This window comes from Mesoplodon mirus, assembly GCF_964341445.2.
Source record: "Mesoplodon mirus genome assembly, chromosome: 11".
Classification (NCBI taxonomy): domain Eukaryota; kingdom Metazoa; phylum Chordata; class Mammalia; order Artiodactyla; family Ziphiidae; genus Mesoplodon; species Mesoplodon mirus.
The window spans coordinates 58,744,693-58,765,779 of record NC_138987.1 but is presented as its reverse complement, the minus strand read 5'-3'; the positions used below and the strand labels follow the sequence as shown (position 1 = coordinate 58,765,779).

The following is a 21,087-nucleotide window of genomic DNA, read 5'->3' as shown; positions in this document are numbered from 1 at the left end:
AGGCTTCATTCAAGGGAGGGTGGAAGTCATAGTCTCAGGCTGTAGTGAGTTCTTGGGGTATCTGGGGTTGGGTGATACAAACAAAAAATTTGTGGGTGGCTTCTCACTGCTCTCCACCAGTCTGTCAGGGTCACGGACTCCCACTTTTCCTTCAAACCTGTCCTGCTTCCCCGTCTCAAGGAGAGCTTTCCCAGCCAATTTCTCCAAACTACCCCCAGTTTTAATAATCTGCTCTTTAAGTTTTCTGTGACTTCCCAAGTGACAGTGAACTAATTAAATGGGGGGAGGGGCTACTCAAAGCGTTGTCTGTGCAGTATCACCTGCTGGGTTTTTTGGAACTACAACTTCAGAGCTCCACCCCAGAATTTGCATTTTAACAAGATCCTCAGATGAGTCCTATGTCCATTAACATTTTGGAGACCCTGGTTTTCTGACCCGGGAATAACTCTTGGGGGGGAACTTTTCCTGTAGAAAGGAGGGGCAGATATAGAATCCAAGAATGTTAAACCAGAATGCCTCCTATAGTATCCAATGAGACTGGCTGCTCTTGGGAACGGGGAACTGTATGCCTTATACAGTTCTGGGTCCCCAGAGCTTGGTCCTTGGAATTGCTCATTAACATCTGTTAAATGAATGAACCAATGCCCAAGGTCACCTAGTTCATGGCAGAGTTAGGGCTATTCATCTCCAATATCTGCTTAGCACTTTACAGTTTAATAAATGGCTTTGTTTCCATTATTTTGTATGGGAAGCAGCCATGTATAATAGTTAGGACACTGCAAGTGAGGGAGCTGAGTCTCAAAGAATTCAACGATTTTCCCAAAGCCACACAGCTGTAAGAAGAGGAGCCCCCATTCTGCATTAGATTACAGTTCTAGTTCCATCCTTTGGAGTTAGGATAAGATCAATCTCACTTGTTTTAAAAAATTGATTTACAATATTATATTAGTTTCAGGTGTACAACACAGTGATTTGATATTTTTATAGATTATACTCCATACAAAGTTATAATAAAATATTGGCAATATTCCCGTGTTGTACATTACATCGTTGTAATTTATTTATTTCATACCTTGTAGTTTGCACCTCTTAATCCTCTTCACCTATTTCTGCCCCTCTCCTCTCAATCTCACTTTCATTCTGCAGTCAGAATGCCTTATACAGGTTTTGGTATTTTTAGGTCCGATCTCCCTGTGCCTCACTTTCCTTATGGTGATATAACAGTACCCACCTCATGGAGTTGTTGTAAAGATTATACAAGCACTTATCATAATAAGTGCTCAGGAAATGTTAATTTCCCAACTGTTCCCACTTTTCCTTCCAGGAGGCCTAACCTTGTGGGCTCTAGGTTCCGGCGGGCGCTGCACTCTCCCTCCCAAGGCCTCCCGCCTGACTTTCCGCCTCCCGGAGGCTTTCCCTCAACTTTCCACCCAGCTGCCCCTGACACAATCCTGGGAGAGTTTAATTAGGTACTGCCCTGAACGTGGCTTATTTTGGACTTTTCGAGTGCTGAGAGTGAGTGGGACAGTGTGTTGGGGAATTCGGAACTGGGAAAAACAGCAGTCTCACAGGAAACAAAACAAAAGAAAACAAAAAAACGCTCCGACCCTTCAATAGTGGTCTGCCCTACGGACGTGTCTATACAGGCTCCCTCCGGCCGCCAGGCGGCGCGCGAGGACGCCGGAAGTCTGTCCCGGGACTGCGCATGCGTCCTTCTTCTCCGTTACTCTTCCATTCACTTCCGTTGAGCTTTGCATAGCCGTTTGTCCCAGGCGACTGCCCGTACGCATCCTAATCTAACCCGGGAACTCAGAGTCGGCGGAGCGGGATCCGGGCGTTTGCTCAGTCCGGACGTCTTCGGGACCGGCAGGATGTGCTCCCTGGGGTTGTTCCCTCCGCCGCCGCCTAGGGGACAAGTCACCCTATACGAGCACAATAACGAGCTGGTGACGGGCAGTAGCTATGAGAGTCCGCCTCCCGACTTCCGGGGCCAGGTGGTCAGGGCGAGGAGGGAGGAGACCTACAGGCATGGGGGGCAGAGTCAGAGAGACTGGGGGAGCAGAGGCAACGTGATAGGGGCGGGGTCGAGGTCCCCAGACTGGAGTATTGGAAACAGCCTGGCCCAGGCTGGAGAAGAATAGAAGGGCTGGGATGTATTTAAGAGCTGGGATTGGAGGATGAGGGATGCTGAGGGGCTGTGGTGCGGGCCTAGTGGGAACGGAGAGTGAGGGCGAATCTAGGGGATGTGAGGGTCAGGAGGACTTCTGAAAAGTTGGTACAGTATCTGGGAGAACCGGGAAGGCACAACCTGGGGAGTTTTTTCCTGTGGTGTTTCTGGGAAAGAAAAGGAAGAGAAACTTGCGTTTATTGAGCGTTTGCTTGGAAGAAAGACGCTCTGAGTCAGGTGTTCTCCACATATGTTTCAATAATGTGATTTAATAATCACAGCAACCCTATGAAATATTATTCTAGTTTTACAGATAAGGGAGCTAAGACCTGTTTCCCTGTCCCACAAGTGTTACATATATATATGTATATGTATTTTTTCTTTTTCCTTTAACATCCTTATTGGAGTATAATTGCTTTACAGTGTTGTGTTAGTTTCTGCTGTATAACGATGTCAATCAGCTATATGCATACATATATCCCCATATCCCTTCCCTCTTGCGTCTCCCTCCCACCCTCCTTATCCCACACCTCTAGGTGGTCGCAAAGCACCAAGCTGATCACCCTGTGCTATGCAGCTGCTTCCCACTAGCTATCTATTTTACATTTGGTAGTGTATATATGTCAATGTTGCTCTCTCACTTCGTCCCAGCTTACCCTTCCCCCTCCCTGTGTCCTCAAGTCCATTCTCTACATCTGTGTCTTTATTCCTGTCCTGCCCTTAGGTTCATCAGAATCTTTTTTTTTTTTTTTTAGATTCTATATATATGTGTTCGCATACGGTATTCGTTTTTCTCTTTCTGACTTACTTCACTCTGTATGACAGACTCTGGGTCCATCCACCTCACTACAAATAACTCAATTTCGTTTCTTTTTATGGCTGAGTAATATTCCATTATATATATGTATATATGCCACATCTTTATTATTTTTTTAATTTATTTTATTTTATTTATTATTTTATTTTTGGCTGCATTGGGTCTTCCTTGCTGCGCACGGGCTCTCTCTAGTTGTGGCGAGTGGGAGCTACTCTTCGTTGCGGTGCGTGGGCTTCTCATTGCGGTAGCTTCTCTTGTTGCAGAGCATGGGCTATAGGTGCATGGGCTTCAGTAGTTGTGGCGTGCGGGCTTCAGTAGTTGTGGCACGCAAGCTCTAGAGCGCAGGCTCAGAAGTTGTGGCTTACGGACTTAGTTACTCCTTGGCATGTGGGATCTACCCGGACCAGGGCTCGAACCCGTGTCTCCTGCATTGGCAGGCAGATTCTTAACCACTGCGCCACCAGGGAAGCCCACATCTTCTTTATCTATTCATCTGTCAGTGGACACTTAGGTTGCTTCCAGGTCCTGGCTATTGTAAATAGTGCTGCAATGAACATTGTGTTACATGACTCTTTCTGAATTATGGTTTTCTCAGGGTGTATGCCCAGTAGTGGGATTGCTGGGTCATATGGTAGTTCTATTTGTAGTTTTTTAAGGAACCGCCATACTGTTCTCCATATTGGCTGTATCAATTTACATTCCCACCAACAGTGCACGAGGGTTCCCTTTTCTCCACACCCTCTCCAGCATTTATTGTTTGTAGATTTTTTTGATGATGGCCATTCTGACCGGTGTGAGGTGATACCTCATTGTAGTTTTGATTTGCATTTCTCTAATGATTAGTGATGTTGAGCATCTTTTCATGTGTTTGTTGGCAATCTGTATATCTTCTTTGGAGAAATATCTATTTAGGTCTTCTGCCCATTTTTGGATTGGGTTGTTTGTTTTTTTGATATTGAGCTGCATGAACTGCTTGTATATTTTGGAGATTAATCCTTTGTAAGTTGCTTAGTTTGCAAATATTTTCTCCCATTCTGAGGGTTGTCTTTTCGTCTTGTTTATGGTTTCCTGTGCTGTGCAAAAGCTTTTAAGTTTCATTAGGTTCCATTTGTTTATATTTCCATTTCTTTAGGAGGTGGGTCAAAAAGGATCTTGCTGTGATTTATGTCATAGAGTGTTCTGCCTGTGTTTTCCTCTAAGAGTTTTATAGTGTCTGGCCTTACATTTAGGTCTTTAATCCATTTTGAGTTTATTTTTGTGTATGGTGTTAGGAAGTGTTCTACTTTCATTCCTTTACATGTAGCTGTCCAGTTTTCCCAGCACCACTTATTGAAGAGGCTGTCTTTTCTCCACTGTATATTCTTGCCTCCTTTCTCAAAGATAAGGTGACCATATGTGCATGGGTTTATCTCTGGGCTTTCTGTCCTGTTCCATTGATCTGTATTTCTGTTTTTGTGCCAGTACCATACCGTCTTGATTACTGTAGCTTTGTACTATAGTCTGAAATCCGGAAACCTGATTCATCCAGCTCCGTTTTCCTTTTTTTTCTTTTTTTTTTTTTTTTTGCTGTACGTGGGCCTCTCACTGTTGTGGCCTCTCCTGTTGCGGAGCACAGGCTCTGGACGCGTGGGCTCAGCGGCCATGGCTCATGGGCCCAGCCGCTCCGCGGCATGTGGGATCCTCCCGGACCGGGGCGTGAACCCGTGTCCTCTGCATCGACAGGCGGACTCTCAACCACTGCGCCACCAGGGAAGCCCCAGCTCCGTTTTTCTTTCTCAAGATTGCTTTGGCTATTCAGAGTCTTTTGTGTTTCCCTACAAACTGTGCAATTTTCTGTTCTAGTTGTGTGAAAAATGCCATTGGTAATTGAATCTGTAGATTGCTTTGGGTAGTATAGTCATTTTCACAATGTTGATTCTTCCAATCCAAGAACATGGTATATCTCTTCATCTGTTTGTATCATCTTTTAATTTTTTTCTTCAGTGTCTTATAGATTTCTGCATACAGGTTATTTGTCTCCTTAGGTAGGTTTATTCCTAGGTATTTTATTCTTTTTGTTGCAATGGTAAATGGGAGTGTTTCCTTAATGTCTCTTTCAGATTTTTCATCATTAGTGTATAGGAATGCAAGAGATTTCTGTGCATTAATTTTGTATCCTGCTACTCTACCACATTCATTGATTAGCTCTAGTAGTTTTCTGGTAGCATCTTTAGGATTCTCTCTATATAGTATCATGTCATCTGAAAACAGTGACAGTTTTACTTCTTCTTTTCTGATTTGGATTCCTTTTATTTCTTTTTCTTCTCTGATTGCTGTGGCTAAAACTTCCAAAACTGTGTTGAATAATGGTGGTGAGAGTGGGCAGCCTTGTCGTGTTTCTGATCTGAGAGGAAATGGTTTCAATTTTTCACCATTGAGAACAGTGTTGGCTGTGGGTTTGTCATATATGGCCTTTATTATGTTGAGGTAGGTTCCCTCTATGCCTACTTTCTGGAGTGTTTTTATTGTAAATGGGTGTTGAATTTTGTCAAAAGCTTTTTCTGCATCTATTGAGATTATCATGTGGTTTTTATCCTTCATTTTGTTAATGTGATGTATCACATTGACTGATTTGTGTATATTGAAGAATCCTTGCATTCCTGGGATAAACCCCACTTGATCATGGTGTATGAACCTTTTAATGTGCTGTTGGATTCTGTTTACTAGTATTTTGTTGAGGATTTTTGCATCTGTGTTCATCAGAGATATTGGCCTGTAGTTTTCTTATTTTGTGACATCTTTGGTTTGGTATCAGGGTGATGGTGGCCTCATAGAATGAGTTTGGGAGTGTTCCTCCCTCTGCTATATTTGGAAGAGTTTGAGAAGGATGGGTGTTAGCTCTTCTCTAAATGTTTGATAGAATTCGCCTGTGAAGCCATCTGGTCCTGGGCTTTTGTTTATTGGAAGTTTTTTAATTGCAGTTTCAATTTCAGTGCTTGTGATTGGTCTGTTTATATTTTCTATTTCTTCCTGGTTCAGTCTCGGAAGGTTGTGCTTTTCTACGAATTTGTCCATCTCTTCCAGGTTGTCCATTTTATTGGCATATAGTTGCTTGTAGTAATCTCTCATGATCCTTTGTATTTCTGCAGTGTCCGTTGTTACTTCTCCTTTTTCATTCTAATTCTGTTGATTTGAGTCATCTCTCTTTTTTTCCTGATGAGTCTGGCTAATGGTTTATCAATTTTGTTTATCTTCTCAAAGAACAAGTTTTTAGTTTTCTTGATCTTTGCTATTGTTTCCTTCATTTCTTTTTCATTTATTTCTGATCTGATCTTTATGATTTCTTTCCTTCTGCTAACTTTGGGGTTTTTTTGGTTCTTCTTCCTCTAATTGCTTTAGGTGTAAGGTTAGGTTCTTTATTTGAGATTTTTCTTGTTTCTTGAGGTAAGGTTGTATTGCTGTAAACTTCCCTCTTAGAACTGCTTTTGCTGCATCCCATATGTTTTGGGTTGTTGTGTTTTCATTGTCATTTGTTTCTAGGTGTTTTTTGATTTCCTCTTTGATTTCTTCTGTGGTCTCTCAGTTATTTAGTAGCATATTATTTAGCCTCCATGTGTTTGTATTTTTAAATTTTTCCTGTAATTGATATCTAGTCTCATAGCGTTGTGGTCGGAAAAGATACTTGATACGATTTCAGTTTTCTTAAATTTATCAAGGCTTGATTTGTGACCCAGAATATGGTCTATCCTGGAGAATGTTCCATGAGCACTTGAGAAGAAAGTGTATTCTGTTGTTTTTGGATGCAGTGTCTTATAAATATCAATTAAGTCCATCTTGTTTAATGTATCATTTAAAGCTTGTGTTTACTTTTTTATTTTCATTTTGGATGATCTGTCCATTGGTGAAAGTCAGGTGTTAAAGTTCCCTACTATTATTGTGTTACTATTTCCCCTTTTATGGCTGTTAGCATTTGCCTTATGTATTGAGGTGCTCCTATGTTGGGTGCATAAATATTTACAATTGTTATATCTTCTTCTTGGATTGATCCATTGATCATTATGTAGTGTCCTTCTTTGTCTCTTGTAATAGTCTTTGTTTTTTTTTTGTTTTAATTTATTTTTGGCTGCATTGGGTCTTCATTGCTGCACGCGGGCTTTCTCTAGTTGTGGCGAGCGGGGGCTACTCTTCGTTGTGGTATGCGGGCTTCTCATTGCAGCGGCTTCTTTTGTTGCAGAGCACGGGCTCTAGGCACGTGGTCTTCAGTAGTTGCGGCGTGCGGGCTTCAGTAGTTGTGGTTTGTGGGCTGTAGAGCACAGGTTCAGTTGTGGTGCATGGGCCTTGTTGCTTCACAGCATGTGGGATCTTCCTGGACCAAGGCTCAAACCCGTGTCCCCTGCATTGGCAGGCGGGTTCTTAACCACTGCACTGCCAGGGAAGCCCCTAGTCTTTGTTTTAAAGTCTATTTTGTCTGACATGAGGATTGCTACTCTAGCTTTCTTTTGATTTATATTTGCATGGAATATCTTTTTCCATCCCCTCACTTTCAGTCTGTATGTGTCTCTAGGTCTGAAGTGGGTCTTTTTTTTTTTTTTTTGTGGTATGCGGGCCTCTCACTGCTGTGGCCTCTACCGATGCAGAGCACAGGCTCTGGACGCGCAGGCCCAGTGGCCATGGCCCACAGGCCCAGCCGCTCCACAGCATGCGGGATCCTCCCAGACCGGGGCACGAACCCGTGTCCCCCACATCGGCAGGCAGACTCCCAACCACTGTGCCAACAGGGAAGCCCTGAAGTGGGTCTTTTGTAGACAGCATATGTATGGGTCTTGTTTTTGTATCCATTCAGCCAGTCTATGTCTTTTGGTTGGAACATTTAATCCATTTACGTTTAAGGTAATTATCGATATGTATGTTCCTAATTGTTTTGGGTTTGTTTTTGTAGGTCTTTTCCTTCTCTTGTGCTTCCTGACTAGAGAAGCTCCTTTAGCATTTGTGATGGTTTGGTGGTGCTGAATTCTCTTAACTTTTGCTTATCTGTAAAGGTTTTAATTTCTCCCTTGAATCTGAATGAGATCCTTGCTGAGTTGAGTAATCTTGTTTGTAGGTTCTTCCCTTTCATCACTTTAAATATGTCCTGCCACCCACTTCTGGCTTGCACAGTTTCTGCTGAAAAATCAGCTGTTAACCTTATGGGGATTCCTTTGTATGTTATTTGTTGCTTTTCCCTTGCTGCTTTTAATATTTTTTCTTGTATTTAATTTTTGATAGTTTAATTAATATTTGTCTCGTTGTGTTTCTCTTTGGGTTTATCCTGTATGGTACTCTCTGTGCTTCCCAGACTTAATTGACTATTTCCTTTCCCATGTTAGGGAAGTTTTCAAGTATAATCTCTTCAAATATTTTCTCAGCCTCTTTCTTTTTCTCTTTTTCTTGTGGCACCCCTATAATTTGAATGTTGGTGCGTTTATGTTGTCCCAGAGGTCTCTGAGACCGTCCTCAATTCTTTTCATTCTTTTTTCTCTTTATTGTACTCTCTGGCAGTTATTTCCACCATTTTATCTTCCAGCTCACTTATCCATTCTTCTGCCTCAGTTATTCTGTTACTGATTCCTTCTAGAGTATTTTTTAAAATAAATTTATTTATTTTATTTATTTACTTTTGGCTGTGTTGGGTCTTCATTGCTGTACGCAGGCTTTCTCTAGTTGCAGTGAGCAGGGGCTACTCTTTGTTGCAGTGCACAAGCTTCTCATTGCAGTGGCTTCTCTCGTTGTGGAGCATGGGCTCTAGGCACATGGGCTTCAGTAGTTAGCGGCACGCAGGCTCAGTAGTTGGGGCTCACGGGCTCTAGAGCACAAGCTCAGTAGTTGTGGCACACGGACTTATTTGCTCCACGGCATGTGGGATCTTCCCAGACCAGGGATCGAACCCGTGTCCCCTGCATTGGCAGGTGGATTCTCGACCACTCTGCCACCAGGGAAGCCCCTAGAGTATTTTTTTTAATTAATTAATTTATTTATTTTTGGCTGCGTTGCATCTTCGTTACTGCGTGCAGGCTTTCTCTACTTGCAGTGAGCGGGTGCTACTGTTCATTGCGGTGCACAGTCTTCTTATTGCAGTGGCTTCTCTTGTTGTGGAGCACAGGCTCTAGGTGCACGGGCTTCAGTAGTTGTGGCACACGGGCTTCAGTAGTTGTGGCTCGTGGGCTCTAGAGCGCAGGCTAAGCAGTTGTGGCACACGGGCTTAGTTGCTCCGCAGCATGTGGGATCTTCCCAGGCCAAGGCTAGAACCCGTGTCCCCTGCATTGGCAGGCGGATTCTTAACCACTGCGCCACCAGGGAAGTCCAGCCCCTAGAGTATTTTTTAATTTCAGTAATTGTGTTATTCATCACTGTTTGTTTGCTCTTTAGTTCTTCTAGATCCTTGTTAAATGTTTCTTGTATTTTCTCCGTTTCCAAGATTTTGGATCATCTTTACTATCATTACTCTGAATTCTTTTTCAGGTAGGTTGCCTATTTCATCTTCATTTATTTGGTCTTGTAGGTTTTTACCTTGCCCCTTTGTCTGTAACATTTTTTTTTTGTTGTTTCTTTTTTTTTCTCTTTTTGATGGTGGTGCTGTATTCCTTTCTTACTGGTTGTTTGGCCTGAGACGTCCAGCACTGGAGTTTGCAGGCAGTTGGATAGAGCCGGGTCTTGGTGCTGAGATGAGGACCTCCGGGAGGCCTCACTCTGATTAATATTCCCTGGGGTCTGAGGCTCTCTGTTAGTCCAGCGGTTTGGACTCAGAGCTCCCACCACAGGAGCTTGGGCCCAACCTCTGGCCTGGGAACCAGGGTCTCGCAAGCTTCGTGGCGTGGTAAAAAAAAAAAAAAGAAAGAAAAGAAAGAAAGAGAAAAAGGAGCGGTATAATATCAAAGAATAAGAAACAAAATAAGATTAAAAAGATAAAAAATATATTAGGAAAAATAAAACTATAGTTGAAGCAACTGGTTGCTGGGGGTTCCTCCCGTCCCCTTAGGTGCCCATGGTTCCTCACTGGTGCCTGGTAGGTGCCCTAGTTGTGAGGAGACACGAATTCCACGTCCTTCTAGTATGCCATCTTGACTCCGCCCCTTTCCACAAGTGTTATATTTGTGGAAACGGGAAACAGGTCTCTGGAGCCTCTTACCCTCAGCCCTGCCGAGGGTTGGAGATGGGAGGAAGTTTAGTAGAGATCTAGGGAAGAGACTGATTCACTGTCATACCTCCCTTCTGGCTCTAGTGGATCAATCTTCCTGTCCTAAACCTTACTAAGGATCCCCTGAAGACCCCTGGCAGGTTGGACCATGGCACAAGAACGGCCTTCATCCACCACCGGGAACAAGTGTGGAAGAGATGCATCAACGTTTGGTGAGAGATGGCAAAGGGTCTCCTGGGCCAGTGGTCTGCAGATCCTGGAGGCAATGAGGTCACCACCCCTCTGCCTTGGGCTTCCCAGCCCTCTCTAGCTCAGAGCTGTGTATCATTCAACATATCAAATTATCAGGCCTTTTTGTGGAACTCAAGGCTGTGAAACAGTAGTTCCATTTCATCTCCAGTGACTTGCTTTCCTTTTTGGTTTAATTCTGTGAACCTGTTCCCTCCTTATGTCATTATTACTTTCTGAGCCTTTACCTGAAGCTCAGCAAGGTTAGGTATAAGGTTGCAGGGAATAATCTCATACATAGGTCATTCATTTTGCACATGTAGGAGTGAAGCCTGGATTGAATTCCTGGCCGTGCCACTTTTTAGCTGTGTGACCTTGGTCAAGTTACTTAATCACTCTGTCCCTCAATTTCATCTGTAAAAGGGAGCCTATCTTACAAGGTTGTAGTGATGATTAAATGAGTAAAACACTTAGAACAGTGCCTGGCCCATATTAATCCCATCAAGAGTTAGCTATTATTATTATTATTATCATCATCATCATCATATGTAGGATGAATTCCTACAAATGAAGTAGCTGGGTTCAAAGGGTATGTTCATTTGTAATTTCATGAGCTCTTGCCATATAGTCCTCTGTTTAAGTTGTACATATTTACAGACGTACCAACAGTGTATAAGACAGCTATACTCCAATAAAAATTAAAAAACAAAACAACAAAACAAACAGTGTATGAGAGTGCCTGTTTCCTAACACATGTGCTACGAAGCTTTGCTATTTGATATTGCATTACAGTTCAATTTGCATGTCTCCTTGAGTGAAGCTAAACATCAAGTCATGGTCTGAAAAGCCATTCAGTCCTGGGTGCTTTCTCACTTTCTGCCTCTCTAGCTGCTGCTTCTCTTCCTGTTCTCTCTTAAATTTTGGTGTCCCTAGGCTGGACTTGTGATTGATGCTCCACACCTGGGTGTTCACTTGTCTGCCCAACACCCTCAGTCAGATATTCCACAGGCTTCATACACTCAGCATGTTCAAAATCAATCTCTTCATTTTCCTCTCTAAGCCGGCTTCTTCCTTGTGTTTTTCATCTCAAGGAATGGCCTTCCTAGTCATATAGAAGCAAGTGCTTTGAATGTAGGCTCTGGGGCACGCAGACAGGTTGAATCCTGACTCTGCTATTTCCTGCTTAGTTCACCTTTGATAATTAACCTCCTCACACTCTCTGTTCTCTCACCTAAAAATGCTGATGATAACAATACCTATTTTGTAGGGTTGTGATAAAGGCTGAATTAGATGATGCATGTGACGCATCTAGCCCAGCCCTGGCACAGTGTAAGCAGTATTAGATGCTATAATTATCACCTGGGTGTTTCCCTTGATATTGCTCTTTCCCTTACTAATGTCTAATTAGTCCTCAAATCCTGTCCATTCTACTTCCTGGAGCACTCAAATCTGTCTTCTTTTCTTCATCCCCAGTGGTTCAGGCCACTTTGGCCTTTCTTCTAGATTCCTGAAGTAGCCTCTTAACCCATTTCTTTCTTTCCATTCTTTTTCCCCTCTAATCTGCAGCCAGACTGATCTTTCTAAAATGCCAATGTGATCAGTTTATTCCTCAGCTTAAACTCCCTCTGTGGCTTTCCATTCACTATCTTAGAGCAAGTCGTTTTTTTAAAAATAAGTTGTTTCTTAAATTTATTTTATTATTATTTTTTATAAATCTACCTATTTATAAATCTGTTGTTTATCAATCAATCTATTTTTTCTAAATCTATAAAATTTATTTTTGGCTGCGTTGGGTCTTTGCTGCATGTGAGCTTTCTCTAGTTGCAGTGAGTGGGGGCAACTCTTCGTTGCAGTGCGTGGGCTTCTCAGTGCTCTGGCTTCTCTTGTGGAGCACAGGCTCTAGGCACTCGGGCTCAGTAGTTGTGGCTCGCAGGCTCTAGAGCACAGGCTCAGTAGTTGTGGCACACGGGCTTAGTTGCTCCACGGCATGTGGGATCTTCCCGGACCAGGGCTTGAACCCATGTCCCCTGCATTGGCAGATGGATTCTTAACCACTTTGCCACCAGGGAAGTCCCTTAGGGCAAGTCTTGACTCCTTGATCGGTGCACAAAGCCCTGAAAGACCTCTGAGCCTTAGTTGCCTCACTGGTGGACAATTTATATATTGTCCTTTCATGGGTACAATGAAAGGACTATATAAAGTACACGTCACATAGTTGTCACTCATTACATGTGAGTGTTATTTTTAATCCATGTTTATTGAGTGAATGAATAGATGAACTTAGAGAGGAGACTGAAGGGATCAGAGTAACTGACTCACAGCTCCCTCTCCTCTTCAGGCGTGATGTGGGACTTTTTGGTGTGCTGAATGAAATTGCAGACTCAGAGGAGGAGGGTAAGTGTGTTTACCTCCAGCCTTCTCTAGTTTTATGGTTGCCATCTCCCGTCCATATTCTCCCTAATTCATCCCAGTACCTTTAGGCCCAGCGCCTTTCCCTTTAGCCCTGTATTTCCCGGCCCATTTGACTCTGCTGGTGCCATCTTCTCTTCCCCTCTACCTACCCCCATACCACAGAGTGGGTGCCCAGAGCACTTGTTGGGTAGAAGGATCTGGGGAGTGCTTGCCCTTGCTCGTCCCTCACCTAGGAGGGTGCCCAGTGAGAACCCTGTGAATGGTTTAATCACAGCTGCTTTCTCAACCCCACAGTGTTTGAGTGGGTGAAGACGGCGTCCAGCTGGGCCCTGGCACTCTGTCGATGGGCCTCCTCCCTCCATGGGTCTCTGTTTCCCCATCTGTCTGTAAGTTTGGCTTCCCCCCCAGCCCTCCCTGGCTGCTGCTCCCCCACTCCCACCCCCTCTCCACTTCCTATGTCTTAGGGTCAGGGTGTGATGAGAAGACTGCAGAGGGTATGAATGGTCCAGCTCCCCTGTGGGGGCATTGAGGGGATAAGCTCCTTTTTCCCAGTGCAACCTCTATCCGCTTTGTTATTACAGCTCAAGAGTGAAGATCTGATTGCTGAATTCGCTCAAGTCACAAACTGGTGAGTGTACAAGCTCTGGAGCTTTTGTGGGAAGCAAGTCCTGAACCTTGGAACTTCTTCTGGGGAGAGGGAAATCAAGGCAGAGATTCCTCACACCCCTCTTCTGACTGCTCCCCACATTCTCCCTCCTACCTCCCCCAAAAAGAAAGAAAAGAAGCAGTGAAAAATAACAGTGTCCTCACACGGAAGGGAACCTGAGCTCTGGGCCGGGAAAGGCGAGGTGCAGGTCAGGACTCCTCACCCTCACTCCTGCCCCAGGTCCAGCTGCTGCTTGAGGGTCTTTGCGTGGCACCCACACACCAACAAGTTTGCGGTGGCCCTGCTAGATGACTCCATCCGTGTGTATAATGCTAACAGGTATGTGGGGGGCACGCTGGGTGGACTTGGAGTCTTCAGTCTCCATCGGTCAGTCCCCACTTCCTTCTCCAGCCTTGGTGCCCAGGGAGTCCTGCAGTTCCTGGGCCTGGCCCATGGCTCCTTCCAGAACTGGGGTCAGGGAGGCCCCACAAGTGGATGCGTCCTCGTTCCAGATCCAGTCTTTATCCTGTCCTCTGTCCCACAATACCCACAGGCCCTGGATGATCAGCTTTCTCTCTGGATTTCCCTCCTCAACCACAACTCAGCTCCCCTGCGCCTTAGTGTCCCTGCTTTGACCCCATCCCCTCCCCTTTCACCCCAGCACTATAGTCCCCTCCCTGAAGCACCGGCTGCAGCGAAATGTGGCGGCCCTGGCCTGGAAGCCCCTCAGTGCCTCCGTCTTGGCTGTGGCCTGCCAGAGCTGCATTCTCATCTGGACCCTGGACCCCATGTCCTTGTCTACCCGGTGAGTCCCAGCAGTCTCTCTCTTACCTTGGCCTAAGGGTCGTGGCCATGCTGGGGTGGTGAGGAGGTCTGGAAGGAGAAGTTCTTTTTCCTCACAGCACTTCCCAGGGCTACGGGAGAAGCAGACCTAAGGCCAAGGTGGAGGTGCTGAGAAGATCTAATCTAGAGAAAGGGACAGAACTGAGGGCTTCTGGGACTGTGGGGAGTTTGTACCTATGGATCATGGATTGGAAAGACTGTCTCTTTCAGAGGACTGCCAGATGTAGGTTTAAAGGAAAGGGGGAAGGGAATTAATATGGATAAAAGCTGAAACCGATGAAATTGGAAAAAATCCCCATGAGGACTAACTAAATATAAAACCAGAAACTGGTTCTTTAAATTATGAATAAAGAAGAAAACCTTTTGGCCAGCCTTATTAAGGTAAAATAGAAAATCAAAGTACACTGTTTTCAAAATGGGAGAGAGAACCACAAATATGGAAGAAAATAGAAGAATTATTAGAGCATATTATATATGTTTAGACTAACAGATTTGAAAACCTAAAGGAAATGTTGTCTAGCAAAATATATGTTGTCAAAGTGGACTGTAGAAGCAATTAAAACGGATGAGCTCTACCCCTAAAAAGATGCCAGGCTGAGATGGTTTTATGAGAGTTCTATCTAATTGTCAAAGAAAAGATAATCTCCATGTTATCTGAACTAATCCAGATCATAGAAAAATTTGGAAAGCCTCCTGATTTGTTTTATTTTCCTTTTAATAAACTTTGTGCATAATTTTAGATTTTTAGAAAAGCTGCAAAGATAGTAGAGTTTTGGTATACCCTTCACACCATCGTTAATGTCTGATATAACCATGTTAGATTTGTCAAAACTAAGAAACTGACATTTGTATGTTGTTATTAACTAAACTCCAAACTTTGTTCTGATTTCACCAGTTTTCTCATTAATGTCCTGTCCCAGGATCAATCCTGATTTATTTCTTTTTATACAAATCTTAAAAAAAATATTTATTTATTTATTTATTTGGCTGCACGGGTCTTTAGTTGTGGCACTCAGAATCTTTGTTGTGGCATGCGGGATCTTTCATTGCGGCGCATGGGCTCTCTAGTTGTGGCACACAGGCTCTAGAGCACACGGGCTTGGTTGCCCCGCGGCATGTGGGATCTTAGTTCCCCGACCAGGGCTTGAACCCACATCCCCTGAGTAGGAAGGTGTATTCTTAACCACTGGACCATCAGGGAAGTCCCCATCCTGATTTATTTCCATAAAGCTAACGTAACCTAAACCTGACAATAGGTGGTATAAGAAAGAAAATATTTGAGCATAGATTTTATTTATTTACTTACTTACTTCCCTCCTTCCCTCCTTCCTTACTTTACTTCCTTACCATGCCTTGTGGCTTGCGGGATCTTAGTTCCCTGACCAGGGTTTTTTTTGTTTGTTTTAAATTTTTATTGCAGTATAGTCAATTTACAATGTTGTGTTAGTTTCTGCTGTACAGCAAAGTGAATCAGTTATATGTACACATATATCCACTCTTTTTTTAGATTCTTTTCCCATATAGGCCATTACAGAGTATTGAGTAGAGTTCCCTGTGCTATATAGTAGATCCTTAGTTATGTATTTGATATACTGACCAGGGATTGAACCTGCTCCCTTGGCAGTGAAAGCATGGAGTCCTAACCACTGGACTGTCAGGGAATTCCCCTGAGCGTAGATTTTTAAAAATGCTTAATATTAGCAAATAGAGTCCAAAAGCATATTAAAAAAATCTTAACCAAGTGGAATATTCCAGAAATTAAAAACTATTCACCATTAGGAAATCTATTAAAATGATTTGTTACATTAGCAAATTAAAGGAGAAAAGTGTTTATATAAATAAATGCCCTTCTCAATAAGCAGACATTCAGCTGAATACATAAATAGGAATACAAAGAGACAACCTAAACATAAAGAGTATATATGCAAAACCAGTGGCTACCATATTGAACAGTGAAATAGAAAATACTAAAGGTATTTCCAATAATGTCAAGATAAAGACAGAGATGTCATTATCACCATTATTAACCAACATTATCTGTGGAGGTTCTTTTGAGGGCAGTTACGACAAGAAAAGGAAACATGGTAAAGTCTTGTGAAAGAAGAGAAAATTATTTTTATTTGATGATATGATTTTAAACCTAGATAAGACAAGAGATTCAACCAAAGAAACCTATTTAATCTAATAAGAAATTTAAGTAGTAAGGTAACTGGATCCAAGAAACTGAAAATGTAATAGCTTCCCTTTGTACCAACAATAATCAGTTGAGAAATTGCAATGGAAAATATGTTCTATTTACAATAGGTACAACAATTACTATAGATTACTAGGAATAAATCGTTAAATTTATTTCATCTGTTAGACATCTGAAGAAAGTGGTTGAAGAATATTAAACAAGAGCTGAATTAATGGAGGGACGTGTTATATTCCTGGGTAGGAAAATTTAATCATGAAGATGTCAAATTAAGTGTATTTCCCATCAGAATTCTGCTGGTTTTTGTTTGTTTTTGTGAACTGGACAAAATAATAGAGTTTTTATGAAATAATAAATGTGGAAGGATTGCCAAGAAAAGTTTGAAAAGGAAGCATATTGAGAGGAGATTTGCCCTACCAGGTATTGAACTATTTTATGAAGTTATAGTAATAGAAAGTTATTGGCATAAGATCAAACAGATCAGTGTAACAGAAAAACATTCAGGAACAGATGTAGGAATTTATGGAAATTTAATATATGATGAATTTGGATTTGCATTGCAATAGAAAAGTTCGGTTTTTTGGTTTTTTTTTTAGTGGTTTTGGCATAATTGGCTATCCATTTAGAAAATAATACAGTTTGTCCTTGCTTTACACTTTATATACAAATAAATTCCAATCAGACAAAAGAACTAAATGTAAAAATAAATAAATAAAAGGACTAGAAGAATGTATAGAATGCTTTTTGGCCCATTCAGAATTATAGTATTATAATAATAATAATAATAATTAGTTTTTTGGCTGCACCATGAGGCTTGTGGGGTCTTAGTTCCCTGACTGGGGATTGAACCCTGGCCCTCAGCAGTGAGAGCGTGGAGTCCTAACCACTGGACCGCCAGGGAGTTCCCAGTATGCTAGTATTATTAAAGTTGAAATGTTCAATAATATCCAATACTAGCAAGACTAGGAAAACTGCTAGTAGAGTATATTGTGGTATGAACTTTTCAGAAAATATTTGTTGGCATATTTATCTTTTGAAAGGTTCAAGCCTTTTTTTTTTACCTGCAATTCCATTTTAATACTCTATTCTACACAAATAATGACAAGAGTACATAAAGATATAGGGATTTTTTTTTTTTTTTTTTTTTGCGGTACGCAGGACTCTCTCTGTTGTGGCCTCTCCCGTTGCAGAGCACAGGCTCCGGACATGCAGGTTCAGCGGCCATGGCTCACGGGCCCAGCCGCTCCGCGGCACGTGGGATCTTCCTGGACTGGGGCACGAACCCGTGTCCCCTGCATCGGCAGGCGGACTCTCAACCACTGTGCCAATCAGGGAAGCCCCTAGGGAATATTTTTTGCAGTACCGTTTGTAATAAAAAATTACAAACAACTGAAATATCCATTTGTGGTGGCATGACTGAATAAATTATAGTTCATCTATTCAGTGGAATACAGTGGGGCCACTGAAAAGAATGAGATGGATCTCTGTAAACTGATGTATTGTCAAGTTAAGAGAGTTAGTTGTAGACTGGTGACCTAAGACCTCATTGGAGCTTAAGGTGGGTATAGTTGGGAGGAAAAAGGACAAGGTGGCATTAATTTGGCTAGTAGCCTGTACCCGTCAGGCCAAGTATGTGGCTCTGGAGATACAGAGCTGACGGACACAGCCGGGGCCCTCAACTAGTTCCCAGTCTAGTGGGGGAGGTTGCCATGTGTGCCATCTTTGATGAGGAGAAAATGATGTGGGAGCACCGAGGAGGGAAGCTAATCCTGACAAGGAAAGGCAGAAAGACAGATTTAGGAGCACAGGATGAATTCTGGAGAGTGGCCGATAACTGTAGGAAGAGAAGAGATTGGAACCTTGAAGTGATGGCATGGATTATCCCATGCTCCAGGCAGGATGGTCCTGTGGGGAGAGGGCTCTCATGTAGAGCAGAACATGCATCTCCCCAGCCCAGTACCTTCTAGCTTTACTGGTCACAAGTTTTGGTCTCTTTCAGGCTCTTTTGTCTCTTTCACCCATTTTTCTTTCTGGACCTCCTGATAGTGACTGCCCTTCCTTCCTTCTTTTTATTTTTCTTTAACTTCCATGATCCTTATTCATTTTTCCCAACCTGGATTTGAACTCAGAGGGGCCATTGGGATTGGGAAGTTTTAGCAGGAGGAGGCAAGGGAAGAGAATCATGGGGCTTTCTTCCTGTTGTCTTCTGACTCCACACCCCGTTTCCCCTCGGCAGACCCTCTTCTGGCTGTGCCCAAGTGCTCTCTCACCCCGGGCACACACCTGTCACCAGCTTGGCATGGGCCCCCAGTGGGAGTCGGCTACTCTCAGCTTCACCTGTGGATGCTGCCATCCTGGTGAGTCGGTCCCCACGCCTCTTTCAGTCATTTCAGCCACCCCTCAGACTTGAGGAGAGAGCTTTCTTTGCCTGGTGGTGGGAAATACCCTGGGGGAAGGAGAGGAATAGCTGTCCATTCAATCTTAAACGTATCCAGGGGAAGGCGCTGCACCAGCCTGCCTCCTCAGATGTAGATTTCTGCCTGCTGTCAGTATAAACATAACCCTATTTCCTCCTGTTTTAACTGTCCCTTTCCCGCGTCCTCCCCTCTGGTTCTTTGTACCTTAAGGAAGGGCGGCCCACCGTGGGATGGTAGGGATGCTTGAAGTCTCCCGTCTCACTCTCTTCCCTTTTCTCCTAGGTATGGGATGTCTCAACAGAGACCTGTGTTCCCCTTCCCTGGTTTCGGGGAGGTGGGGTTACCAACCTGCTCTGGTCCCCAGATGGCAGCAAAGTCCTGGCTACCACTCCTTCAGCTCTCTTTCGGTGAGTAGGGGGAGGGCGGGGAGCGGGGCAGGAATGACCTAGAGAAAGGCACTAGGCTCCTGGAACTGCAAGTGCCACAACCTTCTGTCCGCGTTCCCATTCACCTGAACGTGGGACTGACAGGAAGGGAAGTCCAGGCTGTGACACCTAGAGTTCCTAAGCTGTGACCTGCCTCTCTTTGGCATAGAGTCTGGGAGGCCCAGATGTGGACTTGTGAGCGGTGGCCTACCCTATCAGGGCGATGTCAGGTAGGAGGGACTGTGCGTCTCAGGAGCGGGGGCGGAGGTGGGCCCTGCTCCCCCAGGCGTGTCCCCCCACCTCCTCTACTTCTCTTCCTCGTGTGCTTCCCTCCTGTATTCCCATAGACCACTCTTTCCCTGCCTTTTGCTCCCTGACCCCAGACTGGCTGCTGGAGTCCTGATGGAAACCGCCTGCTGTTCGCTGTGTTGGGGGAACCGCTGATTTACTCCTTGTCGTTCCCAGAACGTTGTGGTGAGTCCAAGGAAACACTTCTGGATGTACAACATCTGGGGTAGTCGGAAGGAGATAGGAACCATCTGGAATATGCTGCTCTGAAGGATAAAGGGAAGTAAAGAAGCTTGGGGGAAAAAAAAAAAAGGAATAAGCTTAGGAGCCTTGAGTGGTGTTGATGCCTGTGATGGAGAGGAGGCAGGGGCCAGTGGGAGGCCCCTTTCTTGTCCCTAGGAGCCTCTGCCCTGATCCACAGGTGAGCGAAAGGGGTGCGTTGGAGGCGCGAAGTCAGCTACGATTGTGGCAGATCTGTCTGAGAGGACAATACAGACACCGGATGGAGAGGAAAGGTGAGCTGGGTGGGTGAGGGAGGGGCAGTGAGACGAAGCTGGGAGGGACCACGCTGAGCCCTCCCAACCTGCTGTTCTGACCCATAGGCTTGGGGGAGAGGCTCACTCCATGGTCTGGGACCCAAGTGGGGAGCGGCTGGCTGTGCTCATGAAAGGTAAGAGGAGGGGAGGGAGGCCTTTGCTCAGGCTGCACCATCTTCCCATTAATTGACTGTTTCCAGGCCCTGGCTGCAGTTCTTCTCTGCCTCTGCCCTGGGATTCTGCCTCCAGAGTTCCTTCCTATCCCTGCATCCACTTCTTACAGGAAATCCACAGGTCCAGAATGGTAAACCAGTCATCCTCCTTTTTCGCACTCGAAACAGCCCTGTGTTCGAGCTACTTCCTTGGTAGGTGCTGGGCAGGTGTGGTTCCCCCCAGCCTCCCATACCAAACCCATACCCTCTACACCTGCCTTCTGCCTCCAGCAGCCTGCTCACCTTTCCTTCTGCCCCTAGTGGCGCTGTCCAGGGGGAGCCAGGAGCCCAGGCCCAGCTCATCACTTTCCATCCTTCCTTCAACAAAGGAGCTCTGCTCAGTGTGGTGAGTAGGCCAGCTGCTGCGGTTGCAGGAGTGGGCTGAGGAGCTGAGGGCTGCAGCTGCCGTGTGGCTCTGCTGTATGGCCTTCTTTGGGCTCAGACTGGTCAGACTTTGCTTTCCCCTCTCTCTGCAGTGCTGGTCCACAGGCCGGATCACCCACATCCCTCTGTACTTTGTCAATGCCCAGTTTCCACGTTTTAGCCCAGTGCTTGGCCGAACTCAAGAGCCACCAGCTGGGGGCGGAGGCTCTATTCATGATCTGCCCCTCTTTACTGAGATGTCCCCAACCTCTGCCCCTTGGGACCCTCTCCCAGGGCCACCCCTTGGTCGGCCCCACTCCCCTCACTCCTGCATTCAATAATAAAAAGTGTCCTTTTTTTTGTTTTCCATTCAATTATGAGACTCT

General features: G+C 44.4%; 1 protein-coding gene across 2 annotated transcripts; it reads left to right on the top strand.

Annotated features, from left to right (window-relative positions):
- Positions 1 to 1,756: 1,756 nt before the first annotated feature.
- AAAS (aladin WD repeat nucleoporin) lies at positions 1,757 to 21,075 on the top strand. Of its 2 annotated transcripts, none has more exons than XM_082634658.1 (16): positions 1,757 to 1,994; positions 10,255 to 10,349; positions 12,704 to 12,759; positions 13,072 to 13,163; positions 13,359 to 13,405; positions 13,664 to 13,762; positions 14,085 to 14,228; positions 18,697 to 18,817; positions 19,160 to 19,284; positions 19,472 to 19,532; positions 19,686 to 19,776; positions 20,012 to 20,105; positions 20,193 to 20,260; positions 20,410 to 20,491; positions 20,600 to 20,684; positions 20,815 to 21,075. In XM_082634658.1, exons 1-16 carry the CDS (start codon positions 1,872 to 1,874, stop codon positions 21,040 to 21,042), a joined length of 1,611 nt encoding a protein of 536 aa, XP_082490784.1. In that variant the 5' UTR covers positions 1,757 to 1,871; the 3' UTR covers positions 21,043 to 21,075. The 2 variants fall into 2 exon arrangements, with proteins under 2 accessions (XP_082490784.1, XP_082490783.1); XM_082634657.1 differs by having other exon boundaries at positions 10,222 to 10,349.
- Positions 21,076 to 21,087: the final 12 nt, after the last annotated feature.